Below are 26,257 nucleotides of genomic sequence, written 5' to 3' on the forward strand. Positions count from 1 at the left end.
TTTCTGTAAAGTTGCTGGTAAAAATGTGTATTTGCGGGTTGCGTTTTTCTTTTTTGCGGTTTTATTTAGGCTTGCTTCCAAAAAATATATTATTCAATTAAAACCAGTGGTTCTCAAATATTTTCAATATTATTATCATTATTATTATTATTATTATTATTATTATTATTATTATTATTATTATTATTATTATTATTATTGTTATTATACATCACAATTAGTCTGTGCTATGTAAATGTGTTAAGTCAGATGTATACCATACTTCATCTACTTCATCTGAAAGTTTGGTGATGTCTACAAACACAATACCAAGTTTCTTTTACTGAATTCACTTTATTTTTCATTGTAGAACAAAAAACAATTACAACAAGGAGTAAACAGCAATCAATTGAATTAAACTAAATCAATTCATTTAATAGAAGCAATATTACTGCAAATTGTGTGATAAAGTCCTGATGATTATCTCACTTTACAAAACATCAAATGTTTTCCATAAATTCTGAGCCAACTAATATCAGAAACCGAAGAAATGTCACTCTGATTAATAAAATAAAACAAAACATCATCATTGTAGAGTACATTTGTAGACAACATAGTATATAAGGTAAATATCCTTACCAGCTTTGTCTAGCATACCAACTGGCATGGCTGTAGCCAGTTAAAAGGCCACCACCAAAGTCCAAAACTCAGTAATTATTTCATGTTCAAAAATAAAAATGGACCTATTTAACTAGATAATGGTTGCATGTGTAGTACTAGTCTAGAGTATAGATATTGGGTTGTGTTTGTAGGTGAATTGAATTTGAATCATTATTCCAGAAATGCAACAAATAAACTTCAATTGTAGAAGAATTTCTTCAACCTCAACTTCCACCCCTCCTTGACCTCACAAACTTCCAAACCCAGATGGCTACGGCCTTGCCACGGGCAAACCTGTCCTCCATTGATTAGAGTTTGCACTTTGCGCATCAGGTTTTGCACCTGCTGTCTATCTGAGCTTTTGTTCTGAAACACATGGACCCTATTACCACACTGCCCTACTATCTTCTTCAGATGGTCGGAGCAATTCACAAATGCTTCAAGGGTCATGTTTGAACATCTTAGGTCTTCCCCTCGAGTAAAGAGAATGATTGTTTTCTCTCTAATTTCCCCTTCAAAAGATTTTTCCAAGTTTTCCAGTATGTCTCTCTCACCATCTAGTTCACGAAGGCCAAAGAAGGTTCTGAATTGGGACCATATCTGCAGAGTGCTAAAAAAAATGAGATTGGAAGATTGCTGATTAGGAGAAATGGGTAATTTAGTGGTGATTAAGGCCAATAGAGATGTATTGGGACAAGAATTTGCTTCAATTTTACACCGGTCCAGATCAGGGTTGTGGGCCCAACAAGTAATTTTAGAGATATTGGCAGCCCAATAATAATACTTAGTAAATTAGGAATGGCAAGACCACCGTCATCTCTATTTCTCTGTAGGTATTCCTTCTTTATTCTTGGAGTTTTACCTCCCCATATAAAAGATGAGAGTAATGTATCAAGTTTACAAAAAAATGGATCTGGGGATAAAACCCCAGAGCTTGAAATAAGTACAGAAAACGGGGCAGAACATTCATCTTAATACAATTTACTCTCCCTGCCAGAGATATATTGATAATTCCCCATCTATGTAGGTTCAATTTAAGTTTATCAACAAGAGGTAAAAAATTATCTTTAAACAGCTCATACGGATGTATCCTACGGATGTGTACCCCCAGGTATTTAAAGCCAGATTCTGAGGTACGAAAGGGCAGTGATCTATCTGGAATATGACGGGCCAAGTCATTAAAATGTTTTGTACCAGGGTCACTCAGGAAGCATTTTTGTGTTGAATGTTTTAAAAAATATTCCAAATTTTCCACATTTTATTTCAAGAGTTTTTGAAAATAGACAATCTACAAGCTCACAACGCGACGCATTGTGAGCCTGTAGACGCATAATAGGTTTAAGTGCTCATGTGGCCTAAGTTGCTTCTTTTGGGCTTGTTTTCATAGACCTGGTTGATTATTTCTCTCACACAATCTGGCAACACTGGTCGTCAGTCGTCACTGCTGACGTCATCTCTCTAGCAGTGACTGCATCAAGATGGCGCTACGGCCAGGATCTGGGGGAGGCAGCAGGTACTATTTTAAACCCTTTACCAAAATGAAATGTGCCAGAGACTACATTTGTGTTCGTGTGAAATAGGATTCTGCGACAAAAACACACACGGTGTGTGGCCTGAACAAACTAAAGATACATTAATAAATGAGGGCTGCTTTGTTATCGTAGACAGAGTGATGAGATGGCTGGATCTGTGGATGTCAGCAGTGTTGCCATGTCCGCTTATTATAAGCCACTTTTGGCTTCTTTTTCTGTGAAGTTGCTTCTAAATATTGGTGGTTGCGGTTTTTGGTCTTGTTTCTAAAGTGTAGTTGCCTGTTTTGGCTTGTTTCTTAATGTTTTTAAATCAGTGGTTCTAAAACATTTTCATGGCAAGGAGTCAAGGACCTATTTGTCCACTGCCCCCCCCCCCCTCTCCCGAAAATATTTTGTACACAGGGAGTGGAGGTGGGGGAGTTTTTTTTTAAATGTTTTAAAATGACTCTTTTTTTTTTTTCTTTCTCAAATGGCCGTCGCTTCTTTTGGGCTTGTTCTCATAGACATGGTTGCTTGTTTCTCTCGCAGAATCTGGCAACGCTGGATGTCAGGTGTCAATGCTATTTGGGCTAGCTGTAGTTAGGCTAGCTGATTCAACTACTAGTTATTAACAGGGCCAGTCATACTGGACTCTCCTATCCACGGTACAGCTAACCTGGTTGTTTTACAAACCCCATTATTAGACTGACAACTAGTGGCTGCGCTGTATGTGCAGAGGAGTGCAGTTTGTAGTCAGTGTTCAGCCATAACAGCAAGCAATAAATACAGGTCTGGACTATGGAGGCCAGCTCCAATCGGAACCTCCCCCCTAATATTATAAAATAAATAGTGTAAATATAGGTTAAAATATTCCAGTCTCCTACGTATAGATTATTGAGGTTTTGAATATTCTAGTGTTAGACTGATGATTCTTGGTTTACCTATGATCCTAGATGACTATTTTTATGCATTTGATGTATTACCTGTGTTGTCCTTGCTTACTGTAAATCGCTCTGGATTAAGAGCGTCTGCTAAATACCTAAATTGTAATTGTTTAGTGTGCAGGTAGTTATCATACTTTAACTTCCACTGGCCCTGCCTTAAAGCATGAAGAATTCTCAAGGCCTGTTCTGATCTCAGTCTGACCAGTTCGGCAATTATTGATTCTTTAGTGAACTGGTTCAGTCACATTATCCCGTTCAGTACAAGACATGAAACACCGTGGTCAGTTTCTACCTATCAAGCCTGTCTGCAGAGAGCAGTCAGTGGTGAAGGGTTAGGAGGCTTTGTCTCTGATATTATCCTGATAATATCCCATAAGCCTGGTGTTGTGTGTGAATGCAGCCCGGTGTACAGAGAAGATTGAAAATGCCAGCCTCATGATTCTTTAATAAGCCGAGCTTTAACATAGGCTGAGTAGGTTGAATAATGAATTATGTGAGTCTCTGCACCTACCAGGTGATACTGATACTACAGTTAGTTGAAACTAAAGAACCCAGAGACTGTAGATAAGGGTGGAGAGACTGGCAGTGGAGTAGGTGAACCATTTTCTCATATGCACTTCACTTGTGAACCTTTCGTGCTAGTCCTCCTGTTGATGTCTGATTGTGAATACTGTTGTGTCTGCTTCCAGTCAGGTTTGTTGTCTATGTCTTATATGCCGAAATTGTCTGGGAAAATGTAATAATGTAATTTCTTTGTGATCTGTAATAGATATTTAGCTTTTGCCAAGCTTTGTATATTTTCCTCTCCCCTTCCATCAAAACAACAACCTGTAGGCTAGCGTTAATCTGTTGAATTGTTCACCTGATAAACACATTTAATAATGTGGCTCCTTGCTGTCTGAATTAGGGCTGCAGTAGTTATTATAGCTGAATCTGTTGAATAGTTGAATAGTATTAATTTTAGACCCCAAAATGATGATAAAGGAAGGTATTGAAGTGCAAAATGATCATCACATGCTCATCACAACCTTGACAAGAAGTTATTTGAAACCTGAGACATCTTAAAATTGCTTATACACTTAAACCAAAACCATATATAGGCTAATAAATTTAATTTTTGCAGATGTGTTCCCACTCAGATTGGGCAGGGTTAATGTGGTTAAAGTGCAACTCCGCAAATGTGTTGTGCTATTGTGAGGAGGACATGAAAATCTGACATAACACTATCTGAAGCCTGTCTGGACTCTGGAGAGCTATACACTGTAAAATTCTGTTAATTTAACTCAAGAGTGTACAAATGGAACCAAAGGGACCGTCCTCAAGGTTACAGGTCCATTTGGTTCCATGTACATTCTCTGAGTCAAATGAACACTGGGGATTTTACTGATTACTCAACAGCTTTTGCCAGCTATCCACTTATTTTCACACCTGGTTAAATCAGCATTGTATGTTCCAGGTTAAATAACCTTAAAATTAGGAGTAGCTATTTCCCCCCCATTTTCCCTCTCAATTTAGTCATGCCAATTAACCCTCCCCACACATTTCTGTGTTGCCACTGCCATTATACCCTACTACTGGCTCACTTGACAGTGAGGAGCCCCCACCGGGAGAACGGAGTAGTGTCTCCCTCCTACTCCTCCCGTCCAACAGCCCCCACTGAGTCGTCGACAGGCACTGCCCCAGTCCACAGAAGGCGCTAGCGCAGCAACAAAGATCAAACCTCCCTGCCCTGCTTCCTTCCCCTGAACACAGACAATTTCTGTTCGTAATGATAGATTCTGAAGCTGGATGCACCACGGTGGATTTGACCCCCTAGACCAGGCGTCTTCAAACGCTTTTCAGGCCAAGGACCCCTCAGCTGAGATAGAGATGAAACGGGGACCACCCACTACATATTGTATAAAATTGTGTTGGAGATTACACTTTTTCTTAGATTTCATAGATCAGTCAAATTAATGTTTTTTGTTTATTTCAGACACTTAACCACTTTGTACCCTCAGTACTTTGGCTCTGTACTTGGTTTGCTTCTTTTCTCACTACACCAAACTACTACCGAAAATAGCAGATATACACGAGACGTTGTAAGCCTGTAGATCGCCTATTTTCAGCTAATGTTCCCCTTCAGAATAGGAATAGGGACGCTAAGGTTCAAGTGGTTATTAATGTAAAATGTTTAATGGTTGTTATAAGTGTAAATTGTAAATAAGTGGTTATTAATGTAAGAATCACACAAAGGGTCACAAAGACCTGCAGGCCACTACAGGTCTTGTTGCTTCAGTATCTGAACTCTATCTAAACAGGCAGAGAAATAACAAAATTCCTTCATTATCACATGTTTTTGTGGCCGTTTTGTTACTTTAGCTCCGTCATATTTATGATCTGCTGCACCTGCCCTCTCCTGCCTGACGGTGTTGTTTATTAGTCCAGATCATGAGCATGGGACTTTTATAACGCAATGCCCTGCCTGGTTTCCACTTTCCACAGCTGCCCGAGTGCCTGTTATCACTGCTGATCACTTTCTGCGTATGCCTGCTAATCCTTGACCTGTTATTCAATGCAGAACGGGTAGCACGGTTGTCCTATGAAAAGCATTTTAAGCTGCAAATCTTAGCGTGAGCAGATGTGAGGCAGAATCAAGTGGAGCCCCATCACTGAAGATAAAGCCATTGGCCCAGATTGATGTTGTGTGTTCAGTCTTTACTCTTCACTCAAATGCTGTAATAGCTGTGCTGCTGTGTGTTGAGCTTCACATTGAAAAGATGATTCTGTTTACTTGAATAACTTGTGCTTTATACTGAGATATTTTTCCTGAAGATTTTAAACTTATTATTGGAACAACTGTCATTACAGGGGAGAACAAAGAGAAAATGGGCACACTTTCTGGTATTATTCTGGTGCTTCAGGGTCCCTTGCATCAAAGCCACCATTCTGTGATTGCTGCTATTGGGGTTTTAAGTCTAGCCACCATTGTGGAACTAAACTATTGTGTGTTATGATTAGCCTTTAGCTAAAGGCTTTGCAGCCTAGCTCTGGTGACAGGGTCCCCACGGTCATGAAATTCCTGGAAATATTTTGAAATTAAAAAAAAAAAAATCCAGTACTGGAAAAGGTTTGAAATTGATCAAACATCATCAAAGGTCCTGGAATTTATCAAGGGTCCTGGAAAAATATTTGGCTATGCATTGTTTTTAGCTATTGATTTTGTTAAAACAAAACATTTTCATAAACATGAATAATATTACACGAAATATGTAACATAAGTAGTTTTTCGCCGAACGGGCTGTGTGACGGCAGCCTAATGTATGTCTCAAACTTTATTTTTGCTACACTGCCTATCTTTGGGCATTCTACATAGGAGTAAGAGACACATTATTGCGCCGAATGATTGCTATATAGGCCTGGAAATTGGGCTAAATATTCTGGAAAAGTTTTGGAAAAGTTTTGGAAATTCATTGCTAAAAATGTGTGGGGACCCTGTGGTGAGGACAAAGACAGTCATGTCTGAGTTACAGAGACAAAGTCTCAGATTTTCCCCTCACAGAGGAAGGTTACACTAGAGAGACGCATGCTGTAGCGCTTGTATGCTGATCAATAAAGGCTGTCCTGACCTACAGGCTACAGCAACATTATATTGCATCAATTTATCTTTTACCTGTCAGATTTACCGCTTGTGGTCAATGCAGTATTCATTGATGCAGTCCCTGGAAAGCAGCAAGCTAGGAAGATAAGATCTGCCTTGCATTCCAGAGAAGTAGGATGGATGACTGAAAAGAAACTGAACAGTTAAAGTCACACCTAAAAGTGTGTGTTTGTTATTCTAGTCACTTTAATAGAACAGCACAATAGTAATGAGGAGTGAACACAACAATGCTCTGTTCCTTGCCGTGCCGCATCTAGCGTGCCGAACGTAGGTGTCGCATCTAGCATGCGACACATACGTGCCACCGCCCATGTGACTGATATGCCCATAAATGGAGATCTGTGTGTCTGTCAGTCCTTGTCCCTTTTATGGCCATATATGGAGATCTCTGTATTTGTCAGTCCTTGTCCCTTTTATTCTCATACATGGAGATCCCTGATCTCATCAGTACGTATATGCCCAAGAAATGTCGGGATGACATTCCTGATGTGTGTGGCGAGCGTGGACGCTTGCGTCGTGCACCAATTAAAGTCCTTTTTGTTGTCATAGCTGAAGTGTCGTCGTGTTTTTATGCAGCTGTGCCCGGATGTTTATTAGTGACACACGCTTAAAGGTTTCATGACATACATTCAGTTTTACAACACATTAAAAGTATTTATCATGGTCCTATCATGGTCCTTCTTTGGCCTGCGGGTGTCGCTGTTGAGGGATTTTGACTGTCAATCATCGCCTCTACTCCAGGAATGCATAGGGGAGGGGAGGGGCAGAGAGGCGAGGGGGCGGGATTAATCAACTGTGACATCAAAGTCGGGGGCCAATCACAGATTACTTTTCAGCCTAATTATTCAAAAAACCCCAGACCACAGAAAATCCACTGAATGTTCAAAGTTAGGGTTTTTGGGGTCTAATTGAGGCCATAAAACCCCCCAAAAAACATAGAAATAAAAAAAGTGAAAATGAATGTCATAGAACCTTTAAGAAAAGTTTTTGGGTTCCTACCCAGCTGCTGATACATTTGAGCGGAAGTACGTTTTGGTGTTTCCACCCGTACCGACGCACGCTTAAAAAAAATATATATATATATCTCGGCTGTTTTCTTTTGGTCACGTGGGACGGCGGTATAATCCCCTCAGTGGAAAATGACTGCCTGTCAACCTGTTTGTGCATGCACTCATCCTACAGGGTACAATATGGGGAAAATTGTCAAACATTTTGTGATTATTGTTTATTATTGATTATAAGTGGAGACACATTTGAAGGTGGAAAAGTAGATTTTTTTTGTATCAAGTTAGGAGAGTTGGTAGTGCTCAGAAGAAATACAGGCTGACTGGACATCATAATTAGGTAGCAAGATAAGAAACTTTAATAGTGTGTGTGTGTGTGTGTGTGTGTGTGTGTGTGGGGGGGGTTGGGGGGAGGGGACCCAGTAGTTCCCAACTTTTTTTTTCTCGTAGCATCAGACACAAGCTGAGAGACCCCCAGGCCCCAACCCTAACCCTACTACTTGTACGACACACTCATAATGCGTTGCATCACAACGTGTTGTGACTGTGAGCTTATACATCAGCTATTTAGCTATTAAAACAAATCTGTGATCTTTAGCGCCCCACCAGCTTGTAGGTCATATACTGGAGTCTTAGTTTTGAAGGTAAGTCATACAGTACTAATAACCCGTATTCTTCTTTCTCCTTTTAGTTTCATGTTTCCTGTCGGAGGGGGCATGGGACCGCCACAAGGTGAGTCATTCGTCTGTCAACATGACTTAACTAAACTCCCCAAGGCTTTCCCCTAGCGCTCCTTTACAAATATAGTCCATTTTCCTCATAAGGTCTTCTATCTGAAGGGAAGAACTACACTTTAGTAACTGTAAAATGGCCTCTAAAAGTGAATAGCCCACTGATAATGTAGTTATGTTTTGTGTCAAATTGGCTATTTCTATGAATAATTGATTATCGCTTACCCAGGGTGTTTGGAAGAGCAGCCATTTTTGTGTGTGGGTTAAAATCCCACATGTTGTCTGAGTATAAAATGCCCTTAGTTACCAAATACAATGCCCCTGAGGAATAACCATGATTACTCTTTGATCTTTCTTTTTTTTTTATGCCATCTTATTCTCTTTATATTTCTCTATTTCATTCCTTTTATGTTTTGAAATGTGTTTTATGCCTTATGTAAAGCACTTTGAATTGCCTTTGTGTATGGAATATAATACACAAAACGTTTCCTTGCCTGTTGCATTGGTTATAAATTATGCCATTAGGCATAAGTACTCATTAACAATAAATGCAACACATTTGAGCCTCTGCCCAGATTTGTGCATTGCTTTGCTGTGAGGCTCTTTGGCATCACTTGGCCATCAATGCTCGTCATATCTGGACTGCTTGTTTGGTTTATAATGACACCCCTCACAGACCACAAACAAACAACAACTATTGTGACAAGTGTCTTTCAGGGGTCATTACGTGCTCCCTTTGGCGATGTCATGAGACACATTATTTAGAATGCATGCAGCCTCCTAGACAAGCCATTAATTCAGCCTGGTTGAGACCTAATCTGGTGAATCATCCGGAGGCTCCCATAGGAGAGAGCTGCTCAGCTCTGATTGTCAGCTAGAGCATCTGTGAAAACAAACAAACTTTCCCCCTTTCCCCTTCACTCCTCTTCTTTTGCTCAGAGCTGGGACAATAGTCGCCATAAAAATTGATCATCTGAGCCCCTGTCAATTCCCAGCTGTCCAGGGAACCTCCATGTATAACATTTCACTGCGGACCCCTGAAACCGAGCAATTCCATCCCAAGTCCAAAGTGACTGTGTTGTGTTTACTTTTTGTCTGTGTTTGCATTGCACAGTTATACGCTTCCCAATGAGATCTTATGAGGTATTCAATATGAACAAATGTATGTCTGAAGTTCAGTGCAAATGTGTGCATTTGTTTATTGTTCCCTCAGGCATGGTGCCCATGCAGCAACAGCAGCAGCAGCAGCAGCACCAACAACAACAACAGCAACAACAGGGATATCCTATGGTCCAGTGTATGCAGCCCAACATGCAAGGGATGATGGGAATGAACTTTGGGGGACAGATGCCCCCTGCTGCCATGCCAATGCAGGTGAGAGCATTTGTCATTGTTGTCATAAAGTTTAATCTAATACCATGCATATAGACAGCAATGGAAATGTGTCATGCCTGCTCCATCAATTTTGGGAAGGTTCATGTTGGACAAGTTGCAAATAGGATTCACTAAACCATCTGTTAAGTGAGCTAATGAAGATGTGAAATTCTGCCTTGTAATCTATTTGTTTATATCTTTATTCAGTATGACACTTTTTCATTATTTGTAATTATATGAAGTCAAAGTCAAATACTTTTCCCCCTATCAATAAATCCTCCCCTACCATTGTTATCAAAGGTGAAATAAACATAAATAAATGAATATGCAATGTTACTCCAAGTCACATAAACAACATAGGATATCTGGCTGGATAATCTTAATAGAATCATGTAGTGTGTGTGATGCCTCATTGTTTTAATATTTGTAGTGTGAAGATAATCATATAAGACTGTCCTAGCCGGGTTCCAGACGAATCTGCCTTTGCAAAATTGCATCGCACTTTAGCCCTCGGCAGATTAGGTCTGGCCCCCCTCAATAGAGATTTCATTTCTCTCCCTCCGAAGTCGTGAGGGACTAATCAGGGCCCAGTATCCAAATGTGGGCGGGCTTATCACCTTATTTGGAGCAATGACGTACAATGCAGGAGACTCATTTTCAGTCTTTCACAACAAAGATGGACGCCGCCATAGCATCGGTAGTAAATGCGTTAGAAAAGACGAACAAACAATTGCCCTTAAAGCTTTTGTTGGAAAGAAAGATGTGTTAAGAATAGTTTCATCTGGTTACCAGACTAAATACAAGTGGAGCTAGCTTTCGTTGTTTACTATTTCAGCACCGGCGCTTGTGTGTGACGTAGCAGGAAGCAGGATCTTTACAAAAAGATCCAAAACGGACTCTATTGGTTAGACTCTAACCAATAGAGTCCGTTTTGGATCTTTTTGTAACCGCGGCCGCCCCTTGGAAAAAAATCGTGATAGGGACCAGACTAATATCCACGCAGTGTGTCGTGTGATATTGTCTGGCCACGCGAGGCTAAGACTGTCCTGTAGTGTGTGATGTGATGCTGCTACCAGATTTCCAAATCATTTAAGATTTTTAAACATCCAGCTTAATACTATCGTCGCTGTCCGGCAGTAACCTCGGATCTCCATATTTTATCTTTTTTATGTTTTTTCATAAATGAATGCAAAAGAAGCTTAAAAAGACAGTTCTTACCCAGCACTCCTGTGTTTCCTGTGGATCGTTTAATTGTCCATGAACAATGTTTTGAAATGGGTAGCTTTCCTGCTGCCTTGAGATCTCAATATTAACTTAAATAAATGTGGGAAATGAATGCCAATGTCAGAATACTAATGTGTTTTTGAGCTTCTGCTTGTAATTGTTTGGCTAACCAGGGTGGCATAGCAATGGGGATGCAGACACCAGGGATGCAGTTCATGGGCCAGCCTCCATTCATGGGCATGAGGACTCCTGGGCCACAGTATACTGCTGACATTCAGAAACAGATGGCAGAGGAACACCAGTAAGCCACCATTTTAATTAATATCAGCTTTTTATCATAATATTATGTACTGTATGTCCATATTTGTTTGAATGCATAGATACCCAAGCTTGAAGAAAAACTATTACATTTTTACATAAAACAAAACTTTTTTTAAACAAACAATTATTGTGTAAAGGCTCTAGTTAAGAAATGTTATTCTTTGTCATTGGGTTCCCAAACGCTGTGCTGAGGCATACTGGTGTGCTGAGAGACAAGTCCAGGTGTGCCATGGGATATTGTGACAACCATACGTTATTATTGCAATATACAACTGTACAAAAAGTTATTAATTATTTTTTACTACTGTGTGCATACTTTGTATGCACACATTTCCCAATAAAGATGTTTGTCACCTTCAACCTAGAATGTCATTCTAGGTAATTATTTTTAAAAGGATTCAAAATAGCAAGAATAGCGGACCTATAAGCTCACAACACGTTGTGGTGTGACGTGTTATGAGCTATGAATACAGGTGTGCCTTGAGACAAAAAGTTTGAAAACCATTGATGTATGTCACTCTTTGGCTCACTCATGGTGCTCTATATGCTCTATGGCGGTGCCCTGTAGGAAACGACTGGAGCATCAACAGAAGATGCTGGAGGAGGACAGAAAAAGGAGGCAGTTTGAGGAGCAGAAACAGAAACTGAGGCTGCTCAGCAGCGTCAAACCCAAGGTGAGCTTGGCATCGCACAGTGGGCTTGCATTGGACCTCGGCTCCCGGTGCTCGCCATTTCTCCTACGCTGCTGTTTTTAGAGCGCTTCACCTAACGTTGAGACGCGAGCCTTATCTAAATATCCTGCTGTAGTTTACCGTCTGAATGCATGTTCTGTCATGTAATATTGAATGTATGCATGATGTTGACACATATATATATATATATATATATATATATATATATATATATATATATATCCATGTGTGTACTGCCATTGCAATGGTGTCTGGCTGTGTATTTAAAAAAATATCAAATAAATCAATCAGTGAATCAATCAACCCACAGTTGGGGGAGAAGAGCCGTGACGACGCCCTGGAGGCCATCAAAGGCAACCTGGACGGCTTCAGCAGAGATGCCAAGTTGCACCCCACTCCATGCTCACAGGCCCAAAAAACAGGTATAACAACCTAAACCTTTCAGTGTTTGCCCCTAGGGTTCCCTATAATTGCCTGTCCTTCAGCAGCCCACATCCAGCCCTGTTCCCCATAGGCTGACTGAAGGGCATCCCGCTGAGAATAGTAACGTGACTAGAGGCAGGTTGGCCGGCAGCCAGTCAGTAGGGCTACGATTGGGGCAACACTGCCTCTGGGCATAGTGCAACACACAGATTCCCCAATTTCGTGCTTCACCACTTTGTTGTTTTTCAGTTTTTCTCCTCATCTGTAACATCTGCCATTATTGCGCTCACTATTTTGCTGTGTCTCTGTTTTTTACATTATCATCTGTTAAATGTTGTCATCTGTTTGTGAGACCTTAACCCCCTCGCTGTGCATGACAGAAAATTGTCTATGTAATATTGGTTAGTTCGTGTAATTTCTCTGGCCCTGAGGTTTCAGATACATGTAAAAATAAATGGTAATTGGAATTTTCTACCCATAGGCTATATATTATTTAGTTTACTTCACATTGTCATGAACTGAAATTGAATCCAGTAAACTTCTACAGAACCCATTTTCTGGCCTTGCACAGAAGTAATCTTAACATTTCACTGTCGTAATATTGAGATCTGAATTCATCGTCCATTGTGGCCTGTTGTGTTTTGTGTCACTATCATTATTTCTCAATTTTTGCAGACTCATCACCATCACACTGCTCTGTCACTCCTCACTCCCTCCCCCCCACTTTCTCAGAGGATGACGATGAATTTAGTGACTTTATTCAGGGGCCTGTAGATGCCTCTGTGTCTTTCCCCTCGTCCTGCTCCTCTTCTTCCTCTTCCACCCTCCACCTTTCCTCTCAGGCCCAAAACCAGCCTTCATCCCCTTCCCTCAAGGCAGGTCTGTCCTCTCAGACCATGCCTACCTCTGTGTCCATTCCTACTGCCATCCAGCACTCTGCTGCCAACTCCAGCTCCCAACCTGCAATTCAAGGTAACGATTATTTTGCGCAACAGGTTTCCTCACTAACTGGTAGTGAAATCATTAACATTCCTCAGTCGGTTTTGGAGGTCTTGTTTGTTAGTGCTGCATCTGCTGTGGATGCAGAGTACAGTATTTCTACAGGTACCTTAGGATTGAAAATCAACCATGTTATTTGTGTGCAAAAGCATGAGGGCAAGCCTTTTAAACGAATGCACATTACGATCCATGTAAGCAACAAAGGCGCATGATCCAGGAAGAATGGAACGAGCTTCATTAGAAATGGAGGATGGTAAAATTTGTAGTACAGAATCTTAAAACTGCGGTAGCTGTGACCCACAGTACATTTGTTCTAGGTAGCCAGTTCTTTTTTTTAGGACAGGTTTGTGATCGCACAAGGAGTAGTCCTCTCCTGCAAATGCAGCTATTTTCCCATCTCTGTAACAGAGACCTGGCATAGAGGCGACCATTCACATTCATGACAGTTTTAGCGCCATCTGTCAAACTTTGGTGGTCATTCCCAATTCTTTAAGAAAGTTTATGATCTGTTTGTTTACCATCTGGAGTAAATCTATTAGCTGGCCGCAAGAGGGTTCTTTTGGAGGTGTTCATCACTAATCAAAAAGTGATTTGTGAAGACTGTTATACGTTTTAGTTTGTAGCACCACAAGCAATTTTCTGTTAACGTTCAAAAGAGGAAAGACAAAACTAGTGATGATATCACTCATCCAACCCTCTAGGGCCGTCCCTGCAAGAGAAACTATTCTCCTCATGTGATTTTACGACTGATAAGAAGGCCCAGGTTAACTTTAGGTCCCAGCAGCCCTCGCCGGAAATGGGCTTTAGGGCTAAAGTTTCGGCCCAGTTTCATCCCAGCACCAAATCACGGAACTGGGCAGAGGCTCCTGAGGACTTGAGTTCTGCCTTCACCATCGCAGCGCCACCTGAGGCACCAGTGCTGGTGCCCGCTGCCCCCTCATCAGCTGGCGGTGCATCTCCTCAAGCCTGTAGTGAAAGTGGTGAGAGAAGAACCTGTTTACTAGTCTTTACCAGCCTCGCCATCTTTTGCTTTGCCGCTGTTATTAATAAACCTCCAAGGTAGGGCATGTAGTTGCAGTTTCCTTCTAATTCTTGGGAAATTTTGTTTCACTACTCTCTGTCAACCTGGTCAAATAACGTTGATGACCGTCCTTCACACCACTTAACTTACTGATTTCTTTGTTTCTTTGTTGAGTCCTACCATATTAAGAACTGGATTTGATTTGCTACTTGTGCATCAAACTTCTCATAGGCAATGCGATGTTGTAAGAAATCTGGATGACGTTTTTCTTCACTGCACAGATTTGAACGGATTGGTGGTAATTGTGAGGTGCTCTGCCTGGTCTCTTCACATCTTTTCCAAAGCTTTGTCTGTCGTCTGTGCCAGCTTTATAACCCTGTCACCGCAGGCCAAATCTCATTAGACCGCTTTCTCGTGTTGGCCGTGTCCAACACATTGTGGAAATTGACTGTGCCCCTGGAGATCCTGGGGTAATACCTGCTGACTCAATAAGCTGCCGTCTGTTCCCTGGCTGTGTAACACTCTTTCAGAAATTGACCTCTGGCGCATGCCGACTGCTTGGGTTTAACAGGGATGGGCACGGATTGGACCGTTCCCCTGGGGCCCCAAACGTAATGTCTGATTCTGCATGCCACACTTCTCAATGCTCTCATTTGTTTTCTTCACCTGTATCCTCTGGGTCATCTGGGAAATTTTGCAGTTTATCTCTGAGACCTCTAAGTTGCAAATAATAATGTAAGCGTTCCATGAATTGGCGCTTGCATGGTTGGACAACTGTGTGCATAGTGGATTTTTCTATATGTCAAATTGTAACATTTCTCTCTCGCCTTCTGGTGGAAACCTTGTATGTCCCAAACTGTTACTTTTCAGGAAATGGAAAAGAATGATCCAATGTAGTTATTATTTAGTCATAAGTTCTTGTTAATACTTTTCATTGGTTCAATATTATAAAACCCACAGACACACGTGGCCTCTTTCACATTCACTTACAATCATCTTTTGAAAATGGCAAAAAATAGCCAACAACTAGCAACTCTTGCTACTTTTGCGTAACACTGTTGTACGACAAAGTAGGGCATTTATTTATGGAAAAAGATCAAACAAATATGGAGATATAAGGTTTCTGCCTGAAAGCAGCGATATACACTATATAATATATAATAATATATAAAAAGATTTCAAGAGCTGGTGTTAAATTAGCTGAATAAGAATCTCTAATCTAAAAAATGAAACATATTTCTTAAGACGATTTATAGTAGCATTAGTATTTATTAAAAAAAAGAGTCCTGTTTATTCATTCAACCAGCCAAAACCCTCGGCACCCTTCTCCCTGAGGGCCTGCGAGAAAAAGACTGATTAATATATGTCTCACAAAGCAGGATGTTTAGTGAATCGGCACAGAGAACCAATACAAATGCAGCCGGTCCAGGTTATGTTCAATACAATAAGGTTCGGCTGCCAGGAGCCTTGGCAAATAGTATGCTTGGACAGAAGCTTGTGCCGTGTCGACTAACTACGTGTTTGTCACTGTGTTTGACAGCAGGTATTGGTGTGTACCCACAGCAAGAGCACATCCAGCCCATGCTGCCTGGCTGGCTTTACAATGACAGCCTCATTCCAGGTAAACACCTGCACTGGGGAACATCTGTGTTCGTAAAATGCACTGTGATGTGTCTAGAGAAAATGACTTGGGAGTAAAAACTGTTAAAAAACCTGATGTAATTACCATGTCAATGAATATGAAGCGTATACATATTTTCCCCCCTTACACACACATGTTTACTTTTCTGCATCCTCAGAGATGTTCAAAAAGATCCACGAGTTCACCATGACGCCAGCGGGGATCGACACAGCCAAGCTCTATCCCATCCTCATGTCCTCAGGCCTTCCCAGGGAGGCGTTGGGCCAGATCTGGGCCACAGCCAACCGCACAACGCCCGGCATGCTGACGAAGGAGGAGCTGTACACTGTACTTGCTCTCATTGGTGTGGCACAGGTAGACAATGGTGTCAAAGCATCAATTGTATTGAGAAGTACTCTCATTATTTTTGTATCCACGTGTTTTTCAAGAAACCTTGCCATCAGCTCCACAGGAAAATTAAATGAGCTCAGATGGTTGGAGAGTGGGAGAAAGCGACAGCTCTGAGCCGCGGCCTAGGGCTTATGGGTTGGCGCAAGCCCGCATGAATATGAATACAAGTCGCCCTCAGCCCTGTTTGACGGCACGACTCTTATCTCCGTCAGCGTGGGCCTGTCACCAGCACCCCCTAGGAGAATGCAAATCAAGGGGCTGCTCATGAAAAAATGATGGCAAAGCTTCCATGCAGAGAATAATAAGCCATCTTTTGCTGCTGGTATATTGGGATAGTCACAGGAGACCAGCACAAGCTGTTTCCCTTTTTGTAGTGTAAATAGAAAATTCTGAAGCTGCCAGCAACATCTGTTAGATTGGAACTTGACTTCACTGAATGTTTTAGGCAAATACTGTATGTCAGACTTTTTCCTTATGTGAAAAATAGATGGGGCTGAAATACTGACTAGATAGTGATGAATTATGATGGAAGTAATGCCAAAATGAACGCTGATTTCCATATGTGACGGCACATATTATTGCACCAATCATAGACATATATACATCAGCATCATTGTGTGGTCAGTGATGACATATTGAAACTATTCACTCCATTTCAGAGTGGCCTCCCGGCAATGAACGTGGAAATCCTGAGTCAGTTCCCATCTCCGCCAGTGCCCAATCTGCCTACCCATACCATAGCCATGGCTCCAGTCATGCCCCAGCACCAGCAGGCCATGATGACCCAGCCTCCGGTTTCAATGGCTATGCCTACATCAGCACCCCCTCCAGTCATGAGCATGACGCCTGCCCCTCTCACAGCCCAGCCGCTCCCCAACACCAGTTTCATCACTAATTTCCCTCCTGTGCAGGTAACAGAGCTATGCCATTGATTGTGCCTTTTTTAATTAAACATTTTTTTCTGGTCACTAATGCATTGTGGGTATTTTAGGGAAACAAAGGAGACGATGACGACTTCCAGGATTTTCAGGAGGCACCCAAGGCAGGAGCAGGAGACCAAGCTTTCGCCGACTTCCAGGGAGAATCGGCGGGTAGTTTCCCTGCCAACACAGCACCTCAGCAGCAGAACAGGTATTGTGATGATGAGATGGACTGACTTTTGCCTGCCAAAGACGTTTTAAAACATCTTTTCAAATACAACACTTGCCTGCCAATGACGTTTTAAAACGTCTTTTTTTTTACATCAGAACCAGGAGATAACGTGATCCAAAGATTTACTGCTCCATTCACTTCTTGGTTAAAGTATTTGGGAAATATTCTGTATCTCGGCTCCTGTGTTGCGGTGATGTAACTTTGGCGAGACATGCTGTTTTCAACAGCGTATAACAAGCGAACAAGAGGTCGCGTTTTTTTTCCTTCTTTTTTTGGGGAAGCACAGTGAAACCCTCCATGATTAGCAAGCATCAGAGGATCGATCATACTGGAGATAAATATTCTGTGAGTACTTGAAAAGGTAAGAAAATCGTTAAAAATGCTGGCAGAGGCCCTCCGGCAGTGAAAACCCCTGGCAGTGAATGTGTTAAAGGGAATGTTTAGTTTTAAGCAGGAAGTGGCTAATGTTGTTCGGGAAGGGAAGTCTAAAGCTCTCTGCTGAAACTGTTGCCCCCGTGACCAACCTGCATCAATAGGTCCCTATATCTCCTTATATAATATAAAAATGACTTTATCCATTTGTGTACGTGAAAGGAGTACTTCGCCCAATAAATGACTTTATTTCTATCGTTTACCTACCCGGTGGTGTCTTTGACTCACAGATCATTTTTGTTCGTATTACATTCCTTAACAGTGTATGAAGAATCCAAAAATGAAGGAAAAAGTTGATGAATGGAATTAATCCAAGACCCAAATGAACAACCGCAGAACTATATAAAGAATGCGTGCATAAAGTCCAAAACACAGCTTGTATAATGATTTAATTTATCTTCTACCGATATCCGCTGAAAAAGGTTACCGAAATATCACCGAAGAAGAAAATAAACTTTTAAAATGCTTCCGGGTTCTAACCGTGAGTGACATGCACAACCAAAGAACGTGCATGGGCGTGCCCATAGGGGTCAACTAGAGCTCATTCACATGCATGCGAGCGCCCAGGCGTGTGCATGAGTTAAGTTTACAAACGAACATTTTCTGTGAGTCAAAGACACCACCGGGTGAGTAAACGATAGAAATAGACGGGAAATAAATTTCCCTTGTCGTCTGACTTTGGAGCTATAAAGCCTTAGTTGCACTTAGTGTCACATACTGAAAATAGCAGATCTACAAGCTCACGACTTGTAGCATCGCGACGTGTGGTGAGCCTGTGGATTGGCTATTTTCAGTGTGTGACACAGTGTACCAAGTGTAAATCAGGCGTAAGAATTCCACTTGGTCTCTTAATAGCTTATAATGGTGTCTTCTGCATAACAATGACATCATCATCATCTCCTAATGCATTCATTTCAGTGGAAAGTGGATGAGATCATTTCTTTATATTACATTTCATGCTAATGTGGAGAGCCTGTCGTTTCTCAGTGAGATGGTGTGGGAAGGCAATTATCTTTTGGGAAGACAAAGAGAATAAGGCTGCTACAGTATATAACATCTGAATGGCATGATGTTTTATAGTTCCAATGTTAGAGCAATTTATTGCAGTTCCCTCAAAGTCTAAGATCACAATCTAATTAAGAAATAAGAATGAAAAGCCTATGCTGTATTATTTTTTTCTTCTTTCTTTTGGACACAATTGGCAGCAATAGACTTGTCTGGCAAAGAAAAGGCTTTGAAGATGTCTGCTAGAAGTTGAACTCCCTGACTCCCTCTTGGCTTTTGATTTTGACTTTGTGTTATCATAGATCCTTAACAATCCATCAGTTATTTTCCCATTAATGTTCTACAGTTTTGGATCTCCAAAACATACAAGACAGGGTGGCAATAGGTTAATCTGTCTTAGATGAAAGAGAAAGTTGACACTGGCAAAGTACTGAGGTTTGTGTGAGCGCATCTGTCTGTGTCTTGAGAACCGTCCGACCGATCAACTTCCAACTTGGCGCATGTAGACAGACCTTTATTGATCCCGTGGGGGGAATTCAGTCACCAGAGGCAGTACAGCAATTAAAGTACAGATACAGAGTAAGAGACGTATGATAGTATACACACTATACAGTAACCTGGGTAACTAGGTATTTGTGTAAACGTATAGCATATTTTTAGGCAACAAACACATTTCAGGGCTTTGGCTTTATGGATATTGCACTGGTTGGGCCAGATAGAAAGGGAGGTAAAGCATTGAGAATAAAGGCCTTAACAAAAAGCTGTTGCTACCAAAACACTTTTGTAGCTCATTGTGTCTGCTCAGGGAGCTTATAAGGGATTAAACAGAGAACAAGTATTGACCTCCCCTGTCCTCCCTGCTGCTGACTGACCATTGACATTATGTGTGTGCAGTGCTCCGGCCATGCTGACGCCTGTATCTGGGTCCACTTCGTCCTCTGATAAGTACGCCGTCTTCAAGCAGCTGTCTGTAGAGCAACCTGCAGAGCCAGTGCCCACCGCCTCAGGTATTATTACTATTACTACTACTGTTGCTGCTATTACTACTAGTTTACCAATTGTTTACCAACATACTGTAGTGTGAGCAAATGAGTGTGCCTCCTCAATATTAAGATACAGACATATTCACTCTTTCTACCCAATAATAAATTGGGTAAATGTTTTCTTGTCTGTCATACAGTATGTCGATCATTTTGTGTTGCTCAATCCTAACCCATTAGGTTTCCTTGCTTTGTTGTAGATTCGGGAGACAAGTATAGTGTCTTCAGACAGCTTGAACAACCTGCTGACAGGAAACCAGTTGGTAAGAAATACTCCTCGTTCCTTCCTGATACTGAATATGATCCGTCTGTCACACTGACTGACACACACACACACACACACACACACACACACACACACACACACACACACACACACACACACACACACACACACACACACACACACACACACACACACACATAAAATACATTTTCCTACATCTCAGTTCCTTTGCAAATCCCATCAGCCTCTTGGCGAAATTACAAAGGCCGTGGTGGGCTCTGAAATGGTCCCTGTAAGCAACAGATGGCGAGAGGAGGGAAAAGTCCTTCAAGAACAAAGTCACAGTTGCCTTAGAGATAAACCAGTGATAAAGGACGGAGAGCGGAGTGAAATTAACGCAATGTTGCCTGAATTAAAACCCATACTCTACAGCATGGAAGCTCAGAATCAGGCAGTTATAGTAGGGTGTGGTTTTTGAGTGAAGGTAAATGCAACACTGTGCAATAATGTCACTTTTTCTGTATTTATGTAGGAAAAAGTGTTCTTTGGTTTCCATGCACACACAGTATTGATGTAGGTATGTTTCCTGCACTGTTTCACTAGAACAGTTTCCGATGGGGACAACCCTCACCACACCAGTAAGTCCTGCTTGCAGTGACCTCTCCTTTATGTTATCAGGCTCCATCTCCATAATGGGGCCATTTGTTTCCTCTTTTCCTACCCCGACAGGAGCAGTGCGAACAGATTCCCTATTTTAGCTCATGTCTATATTCTATGTCAGCCTCTTAATAGTCGCTGTACTGCAAGACAAATTGAAAATTTCCCTCTGTTTGATTTAGTCTCTTTTGTGTTTCAGAAATAGCGTTGTTTGATGTGAAAGAAAACAAAGGAAAAAAGAATCTGTTAATAGAAATGATTGCACTGCTTTTTGCTGGAAGGTTGTGTAAAAAGTAAGGTGTTCTCTCAAGTGATTAAGTATGGCTTAATCCTTTTCTGTGTTGGTTTGAAACTGATAGCTCAGTGCATGGTGGTGAGGATGTGTGCTCTCTTTCGACGACATAGCTTTGTTTGTGCAGTGATGTGTGCTGTTCACTGGACTCTCGGGCTCCCAGCAGCAGCACAGTTCACCCGATGATGAGAAATTCAACACATGCATTCTGACTGTGACAGAGGCACAACTAATTCATCTCCCTCTCCAATATTGTAGGACTGTGAAATTAGAAAAACCTGGGAGATGGGGATGGCAGAAGCCATTTCTTGTTGAGGTCCTTTCTATCTAATTGCTATGTAGGATTATTTATTTTTCCAACACTCTTCAATTGTTCTATTTCACTTGCAGGGGAAGGATTCGCCGATTTCAAGTCTGTCAGTGTTGATGATGGCTTCACAGACTTTAAAACGGCCGACAGCATCTCTCCACTAGACCATCCAGACCCGACCAAGATCTTCCAGCCTGCCTTCCCTTCTGCTTTCCCTAACTCTCAGTCTCTACAGCAACTACCAGAGCAACAGCCAGCAGCCTCTCTATCTCATCCTAAAAACCCTCTTAACATGGCAGACATGGATCTTTTCTCCTCCCTGGCTCCCTCCACCCCTGCCCCCAACGAGGCCAAACCCAGCACCCTCCCATCTGTACCTGTGCCCCCCTCTTTAGTGCTCCTACCAGGGGGAGCCAAGCCCCCCGGGGGAGGGGCAGATGATTTCGGTGACTTTGCTCTGTTCGGCTCCTCCTCCGAGGCGGCGGCGGCGGCAGGCTCCTCGGTGGGAGGGGTTGTAGCGGTGCCTCAGGACGACTTCGCAGACTTCATGGCGTTTGGCAGCTCTGGCGGAGAACCCAAAGGCGAGGGGAGTGCGGGGAGCCGAGGGGAGCCCCCTTCTCTGCAGCGTCCACCGCAGGGTGCGGACAAGTATGATGTGTTTAAACAGCTGTCCCTGGAAGGCGGCTTGGCCTACGACGACACCAAGGAGAGCGGCGGTGGCTCCTTCTCCTCCCTCAAGAGTGACACGGATGACTTTGCCGACTTTCAGTCCTCGAAGTTTTGCACGGCGCTGGGAGCCTCAGAAAAGAGCCTAGTGGACAAGGTGGCCGCGTTCAAACAGGCCAAGGAGGACTCTGCCTCCGTCAAGTCCTTAGACCTCCCATCCATCGGGGGCAGCAGCGTAGGGAAAGAGGACTCTGAGGACGCTCTGTCAGTGCAGCTGGACATGAAGCTGTCAGACATGGGCGGAGACCTGAAGCACGTGATGTCAGACAGCTCTCTGGACCTGCCGGGCCTCTCGGCCCACCAGCCCCCTGCTGCAGGTGAGGAACTAGTGCGTTTGCTCTGGTGAGGCCCCCATGCAGTCACACACCCAACCAGTCCCAGGGCCCGTCAGTGGTCTACTCAGTCACCCCCCAGCCCTGTTGTGCCCACTAATCCAGGGGTCAAAGGGCAAGTAGTGAGGTCCAGATCACAACTGAGTCCTGCTCAAACACCCAAAACACCATAGCACTAAATAGCACATTTCATTAGAACCTTCATATCTCTCATTCTACATTTCATCAGCATTCATCTCAACATATTTGTTTATCTGGCTGTTTACCACTCTTCTCTACCTTCCTTTCTTCCATCTTCCCCTCCCGCTTTCTTCCAGCCTTCTTCCCTTCACTTCCATCCTTCCTTCCACATAATTGATGCGAGAAAGTGGAATACCAGCTTGCGCACAGTAAAATCCTCAGTGTGAATTTATCCATTTGTACACTCCCAGAGTTAAATGAACACTCAGGATGTCATCGCACACAGAAAGGACAGGTCCTGGCCCCTATACCTCGGTGTATTCAAAGTTGATGAGTGGATGGGTGTGGATGTGATGAGGTAGAATACTGGTAGATAACACTTTATTCATTAGGGTGGTCGTAGCTCATTTGCGTGGTCCTGCATGCTGTGTGGTTGGCTCTGACAGCAAGACCCCTGTTGTCCTCCTGTCTGTGCTGTGCTAGCAGGTATGGCTCCTCCCCTCGTTGTACACGGTACAATCCTCAGTGTTCATTTAAATGGATAAATGAACACTGTGGATTTTACTGTGAATCTTTTGTTCTGATTGTGCTGCCTTGTGGTGTCAATGTGTGTTCTGTTGTGTGATACGGAACGTCTGAGTACCAGAGTGAATGCAGTAGTTTTTTGTGGCGATGATCTCTGGAGTCACACTAACGGTAGTCTCGCGTAGCCAGACAACTATTCCACAATCTCCGAATGCTATATAGAGTCTGGAAATACACTTCCCGAAATCCGAGGCAGAAAGCTGTCATTTCCGTTCACGAAAATATATTTTAACATCTTTACAATCTTTACATCTTATTTTTTCATTTCCATTTCTGTTAAGCAGCAAGCTATATATGCTTAGATGATTTTGATTTATATTAGGATGCATTTGTGCGGCTGTAAAAACAAAATGGAAGTGGGGAGGAGGATTCACATCAGCTTTATCGCTTTATCATTTTCAGAGCTTCCGTTCTCCAGACTCCATCACGGAAGCATTTGAAAATTGTGGGAGGCAACAGTCTGGCTTGGCAAGACTACACTAACAGCAGCCGTGTTTCCATAAATTGCCAACCAAATTTTATGTAAACTCTGAAATTTCACACAAATAAGAAAAAAATATATGTATACAGTTTATAAGAATCAGGCGCGTTTTCATCCACTACTTTTCTACAAATGTTAGGAGTTGATTCATGGACATAAGCAGTAAGAGGCACTAATTCTCCTTTCAGGTGAGACATATATTATTAGACATGAATGAAGATATTATTTGACACTTTTTTGTCCAAAAAAACTATTTTGCACGGCCTCTAGTCAACTGGCTGCCACACTGAAGTCCGCTGGTTGAGCGGGGGGTTGTGTTTTTTGTTTGTTTGTTTTTTCAACTATGTCAAATGCGTCTATTCATGAATAACTTTTTACAGATATGCTTGAATTGGGCCAGCACTCATCGGTAAAGACGAGTACCAGTTTTGTTGACTTTTACCACCTGAACACCCTTGTAATTACTGACCACCACTTACTGGTGAATCTAGTTAGGCCTACATGTTGGTAACAAGCCATTTATAAAATGTTCAAAGATGGATAAAGGGATTAAATGGTAGAATATGAGGCCAAAAAGCGAAATAACTACTGAATACGTGGGGAGAAACATGCTCAGACATTCAACCTCATTCATTTATAAAATGATACTATTATAACATTTTATCTTAAAATGTTGGCTAATGGCTACTTGAGAACGTTTGAACGAACTTGGTGACACTATAATTTATTTTGAAATTCTTCTTTGGAATGATTAAAATGTGAAGGGATTGGGACATGAGGGGAAGGTATTACGCTGGCATGGCTTTTGCTTATAATTGTCCTATTCTTAGTACAAAAACAAGTAGTAGTTGTAGTGACTAAATTGAACAAACATTTTGCCACTTGGCTTTCAGAGAAGATGAGCAGTGAAAACAGGATGTTATTAGTGGGAGACGGGAAACAAGCTCTTTAAAATGGACCAGTGTAGTATACAGTAGGTTTTTGCAAGATAAAACAATGACATGCTTAAAGGTAGAGTAAGTGATATTTTTTTGGTTAAAAATTAGGGGTATGCCGATATATCGTCCCACGATATATCGCGATACGTTTTCGTGACGATATGTATCGTTTTGGGGGAAAAAAATATCGTTTTGATTTTTTACAATCATTATAATCAGGCATGCAAACAGCCCCGAGGTGAAAAGGGTGACAACATGTTGTTTTTTTTTTCGGGTCAGGTGTCACACTATTGCCCTATTTGGATTCAAAACGGCTATTGTAGCTGAAAATTTGTTTGCATTTCATTTTTTTCTCCCCCATATATTTTCATAATAAAAAAAAGTGCGTATCGTATCGAAGTTGTGAGCCAAATATCGTATCGTATCGTTTGGTGAAATTAGTGTATCGGCACACCCCTATTAAAAATAGCTCTATATTCTGATAGTAAGTTATAGTGTGTTTGCTCAGGAACAGGGGTCGCCCTGTCTCTCCAGCTCTTTAGTAAACAGAAAATACATTTCCAGGTGGGTTGCCAGTTTCATCCAAACTGGAGAGAGAACCCATTTATCAGCTACAATTTTATACTGTTCCAGTTTACATGCATTTTCTATTTACTAAAGAGCTGCAGGGAGAGGGAGAGCCCTGTTACTGAACAAACACTATGGCAATGATTACTATTAAAATATAGAGCCATTTAAACCTATTTTTAACAACTGAAAATAACGTGCTACTCCTTTAATTTCCCTAATGCATTTTTTTCAGAGTAACTAACTATACAGTTACAGTATTATTGATTCAAGCACATAATGGTCCACGAATAATGAGATGGTTAGGGGTTTAGTAGTTAATAGCTTTTAGTTAATAGCTTCTTTTTCCTTTTACCCAAACTCAACCACAAAATGTGGACAATGCTGCTGGGAAACTTCAAAATATGCCTTCATATATCGAGGCATTTTCCATATCGTCACTCCTTCATCTCCACTCCAGTCTTCATAATTTATTCACCAAGTATTTTACCCTCTATATAATTTCTCATGTTCCATAATGTCCAAGGCCATTCCTTACTCCTTAACCACTTCAGCTCTTTTCAAAAACTTTAAAAAATACCTGATCTACAAGTTCACAATCTGCCCAGATGCGACATGTTGTAAGCTTGTAGATTGGCCATTTCTGAAAGTTTTAGAAAAATGTCTCTTATAATAACATGCCCAAAATAGGAACGGCAGGAAGAATGTGGTTAAATGTGAGAGCACAGCGCACATGTTCTTTTTCTGTCAAGACTTGTGCACTTGATTGTCTGTCTGCA

At 41.8% G+C, this 26,257-nt stretch overlaps 1 protein-coding gene across 7 annotated transcripts in view; it reads left to right on the plus strand.

Annotated features, from left to right (window-relative positions):
• The first annotated feature begins 2,094 nt into the window (after nt 1–2,094).
• synrg (synergin, gamma) overlaps nt 2,095–26,257 on the plus strand; it is a 42,475-nt gene continuing 18,312 nt past the window's right edge. For 3 of the 7 annotated variants that reach the window (XM_084065227.1, XM_084065229.1, XM_084065230.1), the window contains exons 1-15: nt 2,095–2,152; nt 8,430–8,470; nt 9,683–9,843; nt 11,241–11,368; nt 11,957–12,062; nt 12,391–12,502; nt 13,179–13,475; nt 14,204–14,482; nt 16,064–16,144; nt 16,323–16,519; nt 17,215–17,466; nt 17,547–17,686; nt 20,039–20,151; nt 20,385–20,447; nt 21,750–22,712. In XM_084065227.1, coding sequence (XP_083921353.1) covers nt 2,118–2,152; nt 8,430–8,470; nt 9,683–9,843; nt 11,241–11,368; nt 11,957–12,062; nt 12,391–12,502; nt 13,179–13,475; nt 14,204–14,482; nt 16,064–16,144; nt 16,323–16,519; nt 17,215–17,466; nt 17,547–17,686; nt 20,039–20,151; nt 20,385–20,447; nt 21,750–22,712 — 2,968 coding nt within the window. In that variant the 5' untranslated portion in view covers nt 2,095–2,117. The remainder of the gene's footprint in view (nt 2,153–8,429; nt 8,471–9,682; nt 9,844–11,240; nt 11,369–11,956; nt 12,063–12,390; nt 12,503–13,178; nt 13,476–14,203; nt 14,483–16,063; nt 16,145–16,322; nt 16,520–17,214; nt 17,467–17,546; nt 17,687–20,038; nt 20,152–20,384; nt 20,448–21,749; nt 22,713–26,257) is intronic. The other 4 variants (XM_084065228.1, XM_084065231.1, XM_084065232.1 and 1 more) reach the window with 4 other exon arrangements.

This window comes from Gymnoscopelus microlampas (genome assembly GCF_963454915.1).
Source record: "Gymnoscopelus microlampas genome assembly, chromosome: 8".
Classification (NCBI taxonomy): domain Eukaryota; kingdom Metazoa; phylum Chordata; class Actinopteri; order Myctophiformes; family Myctophidae; genus Gymnoscopelus; species Gymnoscopelus microlampas.